At 38.5% G+C, this 15,589-nt stretch overlaps 1 protein-coding gene and 1 long non-coding RNA gene across 4 annotated transcripts in view; both read left to right on the top strand.

Annotated features, from left to right (window-relative positions):
- Positions 1-15,589, top strand: part of SPoCk (secretory pathway calcium atpase) — a 51,558-nt gene that overhangs the window by 17,536 nt on the left and 18,433 nt on the right. For both annotated transcript variants that reach the window (XM_034975487.2, XM_034975486.2), the window contains exons 4-5: positions 3,594-3,750; positions 14,947-15,205. In XM_034975487.2, coding sequence (XP_034831378.1) covers positions 3,594-3,750; positions 14,947-15,205 — 416 coding nt within the window. The remainder of the gene's footprint in view (positions 1-3,593; positions 3,751-14,946; positions 15,206-15,589) is intronic.
- On the top strand, positions 7,561-11,917 carry LOC138403242 (uncharacterized). Of its 2 annotated transcripts, XR_011237542.1 has the most exons (3): positions 7,561-10,555; positions 11,529-11,665; positions 11,755-11,917. It is a non-coding gene; the product is annotated as an uncharacterized lncRNA (long non-coding RNA). The 2 variants fall into 2 exon arrangements; XR_011237541.1 differs by having other exon boundaries at positions 11,529-11,917.

The following is a 15,589-nucleotide window of genomic DNA, read 5'->3' as shown; positions in this document are numbered from 1 at the left end:
GCGATTTAGCGTTCCAGTACGATGCCGTGTAGAAACCAAAGGGGTATGGGTTTAATAAAAACTGCCATAACCCCTTCCAGGTTAGCCCGCTATTATCTTAGACTGCATCATCACTTATCATCAGGTGAGATTGCAGTCAAGGGCTTACTTGGATCTGAATAAAAAAATAAATGTTCTCGTTAAAAAATCGGAAACTCGGTATGATACGGTTTATGGGCATGATTAGATAAAGTCGGTAAGTCTAAGATCTAAATGCGACCAACGTTTGAACGTTGGGCGCATTTAGATCTTAGACTTACCGACTTACCTTTCAAGACTAGTTATCATTCTAGAATTAGCGCAGAAAACAAGTCAATAAAAGTAGTTCAAGCGTGTCTGGTCGTAAAAAACTGCTGCGCAAAACTCGTTTTGTTTTTAAATGCACGACATAAGATCGCGCACCGTAAAAATTTGCGTTCTGTTAGGGTGCGTCCATACATGATCTTAAGGTGTCAAATAACTCTATACAATACACATCCATAAGCGTTACCTTATTATGGATATGCCTGCTTGGTGGAGATTGCTCTGAGCAATAAGGCCGCCTTTGCATATAATTGTTTATAGTTTTTAGTTTCTTTGTTTTTTGTCTTGTTTATCTCATGTTTTGTGTGCAATAAAGTATTTCTATCTATCTATCTATCTATCTATCTATCTATATATCTATCCATACTTATCAAGCACTAGCTAATGCTACGAGGCCTACGACTTTGTCCGCGTAGGCTACAGAAATGTCCTAAATCCTTAGTGGATGTCTACGTCATAATAGCTATCTGCATGCCAAATTTCAGCCCGATCCGTCCAGCAGTTTGAGCTGTGCGTTGATAGATCAGTCAGTTAGTCAGTCAGTATATTTAGATGAAACGTGTATTTTTATGGTGCCTTAGTGGAATTGATCGTGTTTCTATGCCGTATATATCGGCGATCACAAGTTTAGTGTCTGAACTTACGATCATGATCGTGGCCAGACTACGCGGCAGGGATGGTAGTCGGCGAAAAAAATCAGGTGTGGACCTACCCTAAGTTGTTGTAACGATAATGTATACTATGTATTTAACATCCTTTACACATATCGTTTAAAAAAGTTCAACAAACTTTATATAACCTGCCTACTTAGTCTATGTCGAACTCAAGGTCTTGTGAGATATTTATTTGGATAAAATGACTGACTCATCTGACTATTGACATACGGCATAAACCGCTAGGTCTAGAAACTGAAGATTTTGCTTTAGGTATAGCTTTTTTTATAACGTAAAGCCCCACTAAGAAAAGATTTTTCAAAAATTCCACTAGCGAGACGGTTAAAATCTATTACTTAAGTATTATATTTTTCAACGTTAGATTAAGAATTATAATCATATTTCAAAGCTAATTCTGTCGGGTCACCTTAACCATTTCATTAAAATAATATATTATAAACGTTTTATTTTCCTTATATTATGTACTGTGAAAACAAAAAGACTTTTTGCGTGTGGAATAACATAAAGATAACGACAAAAAAATGGCAAATATTTCGGTGATGTTTCGTGTGTTTTTCAAGACAATTGAAATTTACAATTGCAATAAAACTTGTAGAGAGAATATCAAATAATTATATTTTTAAAGAAGAAATTAAAGTTTTTGGTCTAGTTATAAAAGACTAGCTGCAGCCCGCGATTTCGTTCGCGTGGGTTCAGGTTTTAATAAATCCTTTGGGTACTTCTTCATTTTCTGCGATAATAGTAGAAAGAAGTCTATGTTAGTTTCCAGTTTGGAAGCTATCTCTGTCGCAGACAGACACACACAAACTATCTGATTTCTATAATGCTTTTAAACTTTACAATTTTTATAGTTCACTAGATCATGCCCGCGACTTCGTACGCTTAGATTTCAGTTTTTAAAAATCCCGTGGGAACTTTATGATTTTCCGGGATAAAAAGTAGCATATGTCCTTCCCCGGGATGCAAGTATCACTGTACCAGATATTGTCAAAATCGGTTGAACGGATGGGCCGTGAAAGGCTAGCAGACAGACATACAGATTGATGGACAGACAGAAAGACACACTTTCGCATTTATAATATTAGTATGGGAGTATGGATTTGTAAAATACCTGTGACGGACCGACAGACGACGACAGTATAAAGGTTCCTTGTTTTGCTACGGAGCCCTAAAAATACAACGAAATTTTAAAAATTGCAACAATTTTGTTTCATTACAATGTTTTGCTGTTAGCGCGAGTCGTCTTACACAACATCATCACTTGCCATGAAGCGTGAAGGCCAAACGCAAATCTGTTATCATTAAAATAAATATAATTCAAGTTCAAGAACAATTAAATTATTATTATCCACTAGTTAAATTCGTTTGTACCATATTTTCCAAGCGGGGGATTTTCCCTAAATTCTATCTTGATTCTTGACTAATAGTCTACACTAGCTTGTGCTCGCGACTTCGTCTGCGTGGACTACACAAATTTCAAACCCCTATTGGTGAAATAGGGGTTTGAAATTTGTGTAGGGGTTGAATTTTTAAAAATCCTTTCTTAGCGGATGCCTAATTGAAAAATTATCATTTTTTGTAACACACATTATGTTTTTTTTTTTTTTAATTTTGTGATTTGCGATCAGTCCGAAGACTTTTAGCAAATTAGGTGTAGGATATAGTTTTGTAGCGGCTGCTCCTCTTTAGGAGCTAGCACTCAACTCTTTATGGCCTATCAAGAAGCGAGCTCAAGAATACATTTTCTCTTTAGGCGTCTCGGGTAGTCCTCAATTAAGAGCCTGATGGTTAGTGGATTCGGATGCATCAGAAGCCGTTCTTTGTAGCGTTTCGCTAGCCCCCGAACTTCCTCCTTTATTGATATTACGTTCAGGTTCTGATGGAGTTCTTCATTTGTTATAAACCACGGCGTGTTAGCGATCGAACGTAAAATTATATTTTGCATTCTCTGTAATATGTTGAGGCTGGAGTCACATGCACTACCCCACAGTTGTGCGCCATAGGCCCAGGTTGGTTTTAGGACTGATAAAGACATTATGCAAATAAAGAATTTCTATTCCGTGTAGTCTGGAACTGTCCTAAACTTCGCGTGTATCCAGATACTCTATAAGTCTATAAAACCATTATACATTGTTATCAATCAAAAGTCACCTTGACCATTCGCATAAATTAAAGCGCATCTAGTATTTGCAATAGCTACTTCATCATCATGGTGAACCCACGCGCCGGCTCACAACAGAGCACGGGTCTCCTCTAGAGTGAGACGGTTTTTGCCATAGTCTACCACGCTGGCCAAGTGCGGGTTGCCAGACTTCACACACCTTTGAGAACATTATGGAGAACTCTCAGGCATGCAGGTTTCCTCACGATGTTTTCCTTCACCGTTCAAGCAAGTGATATTTAATTAATTAAAATGCACATAACTCCGAAAAGTTAGAGGTGCGTGCCCGGGATCGAACCCCCGACCTCCGATTAGAAGGCGGACGTCCTAACCACTAGGCTATCACAGCTTGTGAATGTATATGTAGTTAAAATAAATAAATAAAAATTAATCTAAAATGTAATCGTTGTCCACAGGTTCCGCATTCGTCAGCGTCTGTATGCGGCAATTCGACGACGCCTTGTCGATTACGATCGCGATTATGATCGTGGTGACTGTCGCCTTCGTCCAAGAGTATCGCTCGGAGAAGTCGCTTGAAGAGCTCAACAAACTGGTACCACCGTCATGCAACTGGTAATTATTTGCGAGATAACTTCCAATGACCAACGTTAATGAATGCTGCCCAATTGGATTCGGCGGCTTACCTCTTTCTCGAAATTGGACCTACCCAGCTGGATGGTGTGTCCTAGATATTTATACTCGTCTACAATATCGAGTGCAGAGCTCTTAACGATTTTTGGGTGGGGCCGGACATAAGCATTAGACATGATTTTCGTCTTACTCATATTCTCAAACTCAAAACGCAAACTCAAACTTAAGGCAGCTCAGTTCGGTGCTTTCTTCATACAAACGTAGGAGGGAAAATACAACAATATTCGATATTGTACGCACAAAACTAAGAATTATATCGATTTATCTCGTCATTATCTAGGTTCAATGATATCTAAAACATTGAAAAAAATATTGATTTAAAAGTTACGAGCCTCAAAAGATTCCTATTTTAACACTAAATTTATGTCAACTTTGGGCGTAAATAAATAAGATTAGGAATAGGAAAATTCTAAAAAAAATTATCATTAGACATAGTTTATTTATTCATTAGTTGAAATAACTTTACTTTGCAAACCTAAATTCAGTAGTTTTTTCTCAAAAATACTTTTCCCAAACTACTGTTCAACCCTTTTCAAGCGCTAGATTTCGGCTAAAATCATCATGCTTCTCACCCCAAAACATTAGACACCGCGCGGGTGGCGGAGGGAAGGGCCAGCCCAGCGGCGCGCGGCTGCGCGTGTAATATTGTGGTTTCTATGACGACAACTGTTGTTATTAATATGTTTTCAAAAACAAAAGTCGTAATGATTTTATAAAATTAATTTTTATTCAGTGGCTATGCAAATGTGTAGAAGATTGAGCAGAGCAGAGTCAATAAGTCCTTCAAATACTTATTGCATTTTGTACATTGACCTCTGGAATTTGAAATTTGGACACCAATTTTATTCATTGGTTTATTGACCTGACTTTGTTGTTGAGGTCCTAGTAGGGATATCTACTCGTGTGGTCCTAGTACAATAGGTAAGTAACTTTGTTTAGTTATTTATTTTATCTAATTTTAAAAAACCGGCCAAGTGCGAGTTGCTCGCGCACCAAGGGTTCCGTACTCAGGTATTTTTTTGACATTTTGCTCCATAAATCAAAAACTATTATGCATAAAAATAAATAAAAATGTGTTTTAGAATACACAAGTAAAGCCCTTTCATATAATACCCCACTTGGTATACTTATCATACATTGAAAATTGAAAATACTAATTATTTTTTCATTAACACACTTTAATTTTTTTTTGTAAGTTGTAATCACAAATCTATGGTTTTCGGATTTATTCCTTTACTTGTGCTCTAAGACCTACGTACCTACTAAATTTCATGATTCTGGGTCAACGGGAAGTATCCTATAGGTTTGTGTGACAGATACGGACACAGACGGAGAGACGGACAGACAGACAGACAACGAAGTGATCCTAAGGGTCCCTTTTTTCCTTATAAAGTACGGAACCCTAAAAAGGCACCTGTATATGTATAATAATATAGGTAGGTAGGTACCTACCTGGTGGTATTTCTTTGTATTTTTAGGGTTCCGTACCTCAGAAGGAAAAAAACGGAACCCTCTGTCTGTCGGTCCGTCTGTCCGTCCGTCCGTCTGTCCGTCCGTCCGTCCGTCCGTCCGTCCGTCAGTCCGTCCGTCCGTCCATGCGTCTGTCGGTCCGTCCATCGGTCCGTCTGCCCGTCCGTCTGTCCGTCTGTTCGTCTGTCGGTCTGTCCGTCTGTCTGTCTGTCCGTCTATCTGTCTGTCTGTCTGTCTGTCTGTCTGTCCGTCTTACAAATAAAGTACGCAACGCTTCGTACAAATAGTACTTTTTTATTTATTTACTAGCTGACGCCCGCGACTTCGTCCGCGTGGATGTAGGTTTTCAAAAGCCCGTGGGAACTCTTTTATTTTCTGGGATAAAAGAAGGCAGGTCATGCCTGTCGTAGAGGTGATGGCCGTTGGAGCCGGAAAGTTCTTGAGTGGAGACCGCGTAGGTATATGTAAGCGTAGTGTGGGACGCCTTCCAGCACGATGGACCGATGATATACAGAGGCTGGCGGGAAGTGGCTAGGTGAGGAAGGCTGAGGACCGGGTGTGGTGGCGCTCTTTAGGGAAAGCCTATGTCCAACAGTGGACGACCGCAGGCTGATGATGATGGAAAAAATCACGTTGATCCGTTGCACCCCTCACACGTCCCTATCCGCCTTCTCCACTCCTGTCACGCTGGCGAATAAGTTTGGAATAGAATAGGATTTCGATGGAGTGCGTGGATTTTTGTGAACGGAGTTCAACCATGTAGTCGTGGTTTGGTACAATAGTAAATGGTACAATATTAATTCACCAACAACAGTTCCTAAAACCCATAGAATAGGAGTGCAGTACCCTGCAGCATCAGTATTGAAGAGTTGGAACTTAAAGTTCAATAATGGTATATATGTTTGGCATCTACAATATTATCTCACAATCAACAGTGGCTTAGGAGTGCAATACCCTGCATCATCAGGGTTGAAGAGTTGGGATATCGAGTTGAATTATGAAGTCGTTGCTTGGTACCTAAACCAGAGATAGTTTATTCTAAGCGTACCTTTAATATCAATTCAACATCAACTATTCCTAAAACAGCTGATTGAAATCCAAAAGTACAAAAGCTACCCGTCATTATTATGATGATGGTTGAGAAGTTGGAACTTGAAGTTTTAACATGTATGGTTTCTAACAAAAAAGAATGAATGAAATCGGACTACGCGTTAATGAATTACAGCTCAGTATACATTTTAACTTTCAACCCCTCTCCTAAGGGAACCATGCTGAATTTCGGGATAAAAAGTATCCTATATCCTATATCCTCATAGTATGACGTCAAATCGTACCAAGTTTCATTGGAATCCATTCAGTAGTTTCAGCGTGATGCGCGGCCGTGATACAGACAGACAGACAGACAGACAGACAAAAATGAAAAAAAATCCAGTTTTGGGTTCAGTATCGATTATAGAGTGCCCTCGAAAAAAAAAATTTCAAAATATCTTCAATGTACAGAATTTCACCTGTTACAGTTTTATTATAAGTAATAAAATAATAATAATAATATTGATTCAGATACAAGTTAGCCCTTGACTGCAATCTCACCTGGTGGTAGGTGACGATACAGTCTTGCTTACGACTATTTCGGATCGGAAATTCTTGGATTCAGGTTAAATGCAGTGCAAAAAGAGAGATCATTAGGATTCCGTACCTCAAAAGGAAAAAGGAACCCTTATAGGATCAGTTTGTTGTCTGTCTGTCTGTCCGTCTTACAAATAAAGTACGCAACGCGTACTAGTACGCGTAGTCTGTCTGTCTGCTAGCTTTTCACAGCTCATCCATTTAACCAATTTTGATGAAATTTGGTACAAAAATAGCTTGCATCCCGGGGAAGAACATAGGCTACTTTTATGATAAATAAGATTTAGTGGATACCGCTATTTTTCTGGAAATAACGTTAGATGCGAAACTTCAATGGGGCTCTCATATAAATAACTTATCGAACAGACAGTTCTGCTGCAAATGCGGTAAAAAGGATTCGCCAGTTGACAGACATAGAAACGGCGAGACTAGTATATTTTAGTTACTTTCACAGCATTATGTCATATGGCATATTATTAGAAAAGAAAAAGAAAGAAAAGAAAAAAACGTTTATTTTTTAAAGCTGTACCACACATTACCAGTTACCAACTGGTTAGGTTATCCCAGCGCCTCTTATACTTGAGTAATAAAGTCAAAAAACCTCAAGTAGAAGAAGCGCCGGAGTAAAGTATGTCATGTGTGGCACAACCCAAAAAAAAGGTCCCTACTCAGCATAAATGCATATTGTCTTGCACAAGTACAAAAACATACAGCGCTGGTTTTCAGTAGAAACCCTGATTCAGATGGCACCACGGAATTATTATGGGGTAATGCTGCTGATATAAATTCTATTTTTGTGCTGCAGAAAAGGGCTGTTCGAGCCATATATAGTATGGGACCACGAGAGTCGCTGAGAACTAAATTTAGAGAAGTTAAAATTATGACAGTGCATAATCAATATATTTTTGAAAATTTATTGTACGTATATAAAAACATAAATAAATTAAAAAAAAAAGTGACTGTCATAAGTTCAAAGTTTTCATAAAACGTAAACTAATTAAAAAATCCTATTACATTGTAAAGGATTATTTAAATGATAAGCAAGCTTGGGAATGAGTTGCTCGGCTTTGTGATAGTTCTAATAAGTTTAATTTATGATTTTGTAAAGTGGTGATAATAAAAAGAATACCCGGCTGAGTTAGCTGTGGGCTCTTCTCAGTCTTGGGCACGTTTGGAACCCTCGTAGCATTTGCGAAATAATTATCACCACTATATTTTACAAATCCAACAACTGACAATCGAAAAGAGTAATTTATTACCTATTTTGAACAAATCATTTGACTTTGACTTTTGATCTCGGAAAATCAAAGTTCCCACGGGATTTTTAAAAAACCTAAATCCACGCGGACGAAGTTACGGGCATCATCTAGTGCATACTAAATAGTTTTTGATTTATCATGCAAAATGTCAAAAAATACTATTTACCTATTTATTTATTTTTATTTTTCACTAGCTGCCCCGGCGAACTTCGTACCGCCTAACAGTCGATTCTTTTCAGGATTTTTTTAAAAAATTTCTCTACGTAAGAACCATATTCGTACTTCAAGGAATATTATAAAAAAAGAATTAGCGAAATCGGTTCAGCTGTTCTCGAGATTTGCGATCAGCAACACATTTAGCGATTCATTTTTATATGTACCGAAATTCTAGTTACATAGTAGTAATAAATTAAGTTACATTGTAAATGCTTATCTCTAAACAGAGATTTAGAGATAAACATTTTACTATTGTAGTACGGAAACCTCGGGGCGCGAGTCTGACTCGTACTTGGCCGGTCGGTCTGTCGGTCGGTCGGTCGATTTATTTTAGAATGCATCGTATCGACAGCTGGTGGTAGTAGTTTACATATATCCTACTAATATTATAAACTAGGTGAAGCTATGATAGCCTAGTGGTTAGGACGTCCGCCTTCTAAACGGAGGTCGGGGGGTTCGATCCCGGGCACGCACCTCTAACTTTTCGGAGTTATACGCGTTTTAATTAATTAAATATCACTTGCTTTAACGGTAAAGGAAAACATCGTGAGGAAACCTGCATGCCGAGTTCTCCATAATGTTCTCAAAGGTGTGTGAATTCTACCAATCCGCACATGGCCAGCGTGGTAGACTATGGCCAAAACCCTTCTCACTCTGAGAGGAGACCCCTGCTCTGTAGTGAGCCGGCGATGGGTTGATCATGATGATGATGAGGTGATGCCCGCGACTTCGTACGCGTGGAATTAGATTTTTAAAAATCCCGTGGAAACTCTTTGATTTTCCGGGATAAAAAGTAGCCCATGTCACTCTCCAGGTCAACCATACCCATGCAAAAAATCACTTCGATCCGTTGCTCTGTTGCGACGTGATTGAAGGACAAACCAACGAACCAACAAACAAACACACTTTCACATTTATAATAGGTGTAGTGATGTGTGTGTGTGGATGTTTGGATGTTTGTTACTCAATCACACAAAAACGGCTGAACGGTTTTGGATGAAATTGGGAATGGAGATAGATAAAAGTGTTAATTTAGGGTATACCCTAAATTAACACATAGGCTACTTTTTATCCCGGAAAATCAAAGAGTTCCCACGGGATTTTTAAAAACCTAATTCCACGCGGACGAAGTTGGGGGCATCAACTAGTAATAAAATATAATTTGGACTTATCCGAATTCCGAAAGTCAGGGTTGTCAAATCACACTTATATTATAAAGGCGAAATTTTGTATCTGCGTGTGTGTGTGTATAGGTTTGTTACCCTTTCACGCAAAAAGTACAAGACGGATTTGGCTGAAATTTGAAATAGTGATCGCTTTTGAAAGAGTTCTCGCGGGATTAAAAAACCACTATATCCTCGCGGACGAAGTCGCGTGTATCATCTAGTTACAAATACACAAATACATTTTCAAAAAGATTTTCATTTCATTTCATTTCATTTCATTTCATTTCATTTCATTTCATTTCAAATATAAGTATGTAGGTCATATTGTGTGCTTAGACAATTTAATTATATACTTGAGTTTTCATGTAACAGAAACAAAAATGGATTGGCGGAAGAGGAAAAAGAAACGGTTTAGACTCGCAAAAGCAAATCCCTTGCAAAGAGGAGATCTATTAAAATTCATCAGAATCTTTCCAAACCATAATATTATCTTGTGATGATAATGCCATTACTTTTTCGGGGTTATTCCTGTGAGTCACACCCGACGTGAGTAACAATGTGACTCGAGGGGAATTTTATTTGACTGAATATGTACTTTTCCGGGATGCTGAATTTGATAATGACATTTATTTTCAAATCCAAAATAGCAGACATGCACTTTTCACAAAAAATAGAAATGGGTGTCGTTTTCAGGGTTTCCAGGATGCTGGTTTTGATAATGACATTAATTTTTTAATCTAAGATGGCGGGCCAGCACTTTTTATAAAAAATAGACGCGAGTGTCGTTTTCAAGGTTCTCCAGGATGGTGAATTTGATGATGACATTTATTTATTTTCAATAAATACTTATATATTATACTTCTATTTTAGTGGATCACAGGATTTTCTTTGACAAGGAAACGACAAAGCAAAAAATCGAATTGAATTAGATTATGATGCTATCACACCGTACCATTTAGAGCCAGCTTCTGAAAATTTGACACTGTGTTTGTAAGTTGATATTATTTAGATACTAGCTAATGCCCGCGACTTCGTCCGCGTGGATTTCACATTTTTCAAAATCCCGCGGGAACTCTTTGATTTTCCGGGATAAAAAGTAGCCTATGTGTTAATCCAGTTAAGAATTCTAAATTTCATTCAAATCCGTTCAGCCTTTTTTGCGTGATTGAGTAACAAACATCCAAACATCTACACTTTCACATTTATAATTCCACTAGCTGCCCTGGCGAACTTCGTTCCGCCTACGGCCTAACAGTCGATTCAAATTTTTTAAATTTTTCTCTCGGTAAGAACCATCCTCGTACTTCAAGGAATACCTAATTTAAAAAAAGAATTAGCGAAATCGGTTCAGCTGTTCTCGAGATTTGCGATGACATTTAGTGATTCATTTTTATATTATAGACTAGCTTATGCTCGCGACTTCGTCCGCGTGGGCTACACAAAATTTCGAACCCCTATTTCACCCCCTCCAGAGTTGAATTTTCAAAAATCCCTTCTTAGTGGATGCCTGCGTCATAATAGCTATCTGCATGCCAAATTTCAGCACGATCCGTCCAGTATTTTGAGCTGTGCGTTGATAGATCAGTCAGTCAGTCAGTCAGTCAGTCAGTCAGTCAGTCAGTCAGTCAGTCAGTCAGTCAGTCAGTCAGTCAGTCAGTCAGTCACCTTTTTCTTTTAAATATTTAGATTAGGATTAGGATAATATAATTATTATGTTACTAGCTGCCCCGACGAACTTCGCACCGCCTACAGTCGATTCTTTTTCAGGACTTTTTTAAAAAAATTCTCTCCATAAGAACCATCCCCGTACTTCAAGGAATATTATCAAAAAGAATTAGCGAAATCGGTGCAGCTGTTCTCGAGATTTGCGATCAGCAACACATTCAGCGATTCATTTTTATATAATATAGAGATTTACTATTTGTTGTCAGATTTGTCAATGCTGAATTATGTTGTATTTTAGTGACTCAAGACATTCCTTTTAGAAGAAAACAAGGAAAATAAAATGAATATGCCCAATATACGTACCACTGAAATCCAACATGATACTGCAACATTCAATTCTGTACTAAATATTGAAAGGTCTACCATCCCATACTTGTAAGTTGTTATGCTATGTTTTTTGCATACATTCTATATAGATAATACTCACAATATAATTATGTTGATTGTATGTTTATTAATTCCAGAAATGAAATGGAGAGCTTCAATAGTTCTGCGTCGAATGATACATCTAATGTGACTGTTGAAACAGAAAATGATACATATTGTGTTTATGTGTGTAGTGGGCTTTTAGAGGGAAATTGAATTGTACCTACTTCCTACTTATAAAAATAAAATTTTCATTTTTGAGATCAAAGTGGAATTTATTTTGACTTTTGTATACACAAGTAGATAGTATATATAGTTTTTAGTCGCTACTAATAGATAAGTGTAGGCAACAAAAGTTATTTTCACAGACAAACGAATGTGTAATCATGTGTTCCTAATAGGTAATCCGCCAGCACAGAGAATTCAACTCCTAGAGTACGCATATACAAGGTTTTACATGAAAACAAAATCGTAAAATGTTGGCGGGGGACAGGGGAGAATGCTTTGTTGTGATTGGTGGACTGACTAACCGATACCGGTACCGAACGGGCGTGGGCGATGATTCATTTAAAATTCCGTGGGATCACCACGATTTAGCAATGCAATTCCTTAGGTACAGCATCAGGGTCGAGAAGTGGGTCTTCGAGTTCAATGATAAAGTCTTTACTTGGTAGATATAGGTACCTACCTCCAATATCAATTTATAACCGACAGTTTCAAAATCCCATAAGTTTTGGTGGTCATGTCCCCTGCAGCATCAGGATTGAGGAGTTGAAATCCTGTGTGTCCTATATAAAATGACATTTTATATAGGACAATGTTGCAAAGTTTCTTTATCAATTAAAAAAATACGCAAATCGGTTCAGAAATCTCGGAGATTTCTGTGTACATAGGTAGAAAAACACAACTCCTTTTTTAAAAGTCGGTTAAAAAAGTATCCTTTGTTAATCCTCTACTTGTCTGTAAAAGTCCCGTCAAAATAGGTTCTGCCGTTCCGAAGATTAGCCCGTTCAAACAGACAGACAGACAGACAGTTTTTAAAAACGTTTGATTCAGCTGTTATGGTACAGTTCAAATAACAATATTATGAGCTTGCGGTAGTTATTTCGAAATTACAGACAGACACTTCATAGAAGTATGGATTTCTATAATATATACGAGTTGTTTATACACGCTGAGGCAGTAGTTACCTAATAGGTATGTATGTAAGTGAGATTTTATAGTATTCATCAAAAGATAAGTAGGTAATCATTATCATTCAAAAAAAAATTAAAAAATATTTATTTCAGTAGGTAAAACAATTTCACATAGTGCGTAGTAATTGGGACCATCCCAGTAACTGTTTTAGTATTGCTACGAGTACTCGTGGCAGGCGACCCCGCTCTTCCATAAAATCTTATACAATAATAATTGAAATAAGTAGTTCCTTCATAAATCATATATTTACAAAAATTCATCGGTGACATCTGTCCAACTATCTGTGTGCCATCATCAATATATCCGGACGCTAGTGTGAGCGCATGCACTCGCTACACTGCTCATCACTGAGTCTATTTCTTTCTATCACAATGTTAGGTGAAATAGCATACAGGTTACCCACGTGGGCCGAGCAGTTCGGACGTGCATCCAGCGTCACCTTAAATCATTTATTCAGAATTTATTCATTTTTAGGCCCACCTGCTGAGAAGCTCTGCTAAGGTCATTGAGCATTGTATTGAGATTTTCCAGAGTCTCTGCAATAACGACTATTGCAATTCGGTTGGGCAGCGTTCAGGAAGCTTCGAGATGTCTTCTTGTCCAAAATTCATCAGTGCTTGAAGACCAAAGTCTTCGAACAGTGCGTGTTGCCAGTGATGACATATATCCGAGACATGGTCGCTAACTATGGGCCTCACAAGAAAGCTCAGTCGCTCAGCGGGCAATGGAGAGAGCTACGCTTGGAGTTTCTCTACGTGATCAAATCAGAAATGAGGCGATCCGTAGGAGAACTAGAGTAACCGACATGGCTCAACGGGTTGCGAACCTGAAGTGGCAATGGGCAGGGCACATAGTTCGTATAACCGATAGACGTTGGGGTTCCAAGGTGCTGGAATGGCGACCTCGCACCGGAAGACGCAGCGTTGGAAGACCTCCCCCCACTAGGTGGACGGACGACATCAGATGATCTATCAACGCACAGCTCAAACTACTGGACGATTCGGGCTGAAATTTGGCATGCAGTTAGCTATCATGATGTGGACATCCACTAAGAAATGATTTTTGAAAATTCAGGGTTAAAACGGGAGTTTTAAATTTGTCTAGTCCACGCAGACGAAGTCGCGGGAACAAGCTAGTAAACTATAAAAGATGTAAAGTTGAATTGTAGCAGTTGTAAAAACGTCTTCACAGTACCATATTGGGTAAAATATTAGCAATTTACATGTAGAAACAATTTTATTATCAATGTGAGACATGCTGAATGCTGATACGCCATTGTTGGCGTAAAGTATTAATTCGATATGCTCATAATAAATTGTGTTTTAATTAGTTCTACAAATTGTTTAAAATTTAAATAATCAAGATATGACTTCGTTTTGCTTGCAAAGTTGCATATCAAATGGTTGTGTTTTAACCTTCAAATGGTAGTCACATTTTCGGCAAGCCAAAGCTTAAGCTTTTTCTAGGGTTCTGTATCAAATGAAACCTTAAGGCGGTTACGCACTCATTCGTACGTTTTGTATGGGAGCTTATGACATATGTCGTAGATAATCGCTGGTATTCTCACGGATGACGGATAGAATTCGGATGACGGAAATGCAATGTGTAATCGCCATTATGGTGCGATTAAGTCTGTCCGTCCTGTAGAGGTTCCACAGGCCCTTAGTCAAGTAAAAAAGCCGGTCAAGTGCGAGTCAGACTAGCACACGAAGGATTCCGTACCATCACAAGAAATAACATTTTTTTAAATAATGTAACCACAAATTCATGGGTTTCACAAAAAATAACAGTGATAAAGGTTCCTTTTTCTCCAGAGATAGGGAACCCTAAATATATTTTTTCATGCCATGCTTGGCAGGATAATTAGTTGATTGATTCTTAAGACCTATGAAAATAATAATAATATGTTGCATGTACCATATGTCTGCCAATCCGCACTTGGTCAGCGTGGTAGACTATGGCCAAAACCGTCTCACTTTGAGAGGAGACCCGTTCTCTGTAGTGAGCCGGCGATGGGTTGATCATGATGTACCATATTCTGGCAAAATAAATGATTATGATTATAATTGAACATACTTTATTTTCTATTCTAGTTTAAGAGAAGGCAGCGTCGAGCATTTCCTAGCACGAAATCTAGTCCCGGGCGACATAATTCACCTCAACGTCGGCGATCGGGTCCCCGCAGACTTACGACTTTACGACGCGACCGACCTCGCGATAGACGAGTCGTCGTTCACCGGCGAAACAGAACCGGCATCGAAGAGCGTTTTGCCCAATAAAGCTACAGCTGGAAGGGTTAACAAGGATAACATCGCTTTTCTCGGCACGCTTGTGCGATGTGGCAACGCCAAGGTTAGTATTTTAATCGCCAACTTTTTACCATCAAACCACCAAACCACAAAATGAGCGTTATGTGTGTTGAGTGTTGACCTATATGTATGATGTTCCGGGGAGTCTATCGTCCGGAAATAAAGCAGTCCTCGAGTCGGGAGGCCCACCTTCGTGTTCCGGTTCGAAGGACCATATGGTGATGCCAAGTGCCCTGTATTTAATGCTGAGGGATATCTGGGCGTCCAATAAGCGCTAATGCATTGTATTTACATATTATTTATTACTAGCTGATACCCGTGACTTCGTCCGCGTAGATTTCGGTTTTTAAAAATCCATTCAAAATCACTTATAATAGTTGAGTTGTTCATGCGTTATTTGTAAAGTCCTTTTCATGAAAGAAGACCC

The sequence above is a fragment of the Maniola hyperantus genome, chromosome 14 (assembly GCF_902806685.2).
Source record: "Maniola hyperantus chromosome 14, iAphHyp1.2, whole genome shotgun sequence".
Classification (NCBI taxonomy): Eukaryota; Metazoa; Arthropoda; class Insecta; order Lepidoptera; family Nymphalidae; genus Maniola; species Maniola hyperantus.
The sequence above is the reverse complement of the archived record's forward strand: the minus strand, read 5'-3'. Positions and strand labels throughout refer to the sequence as shown.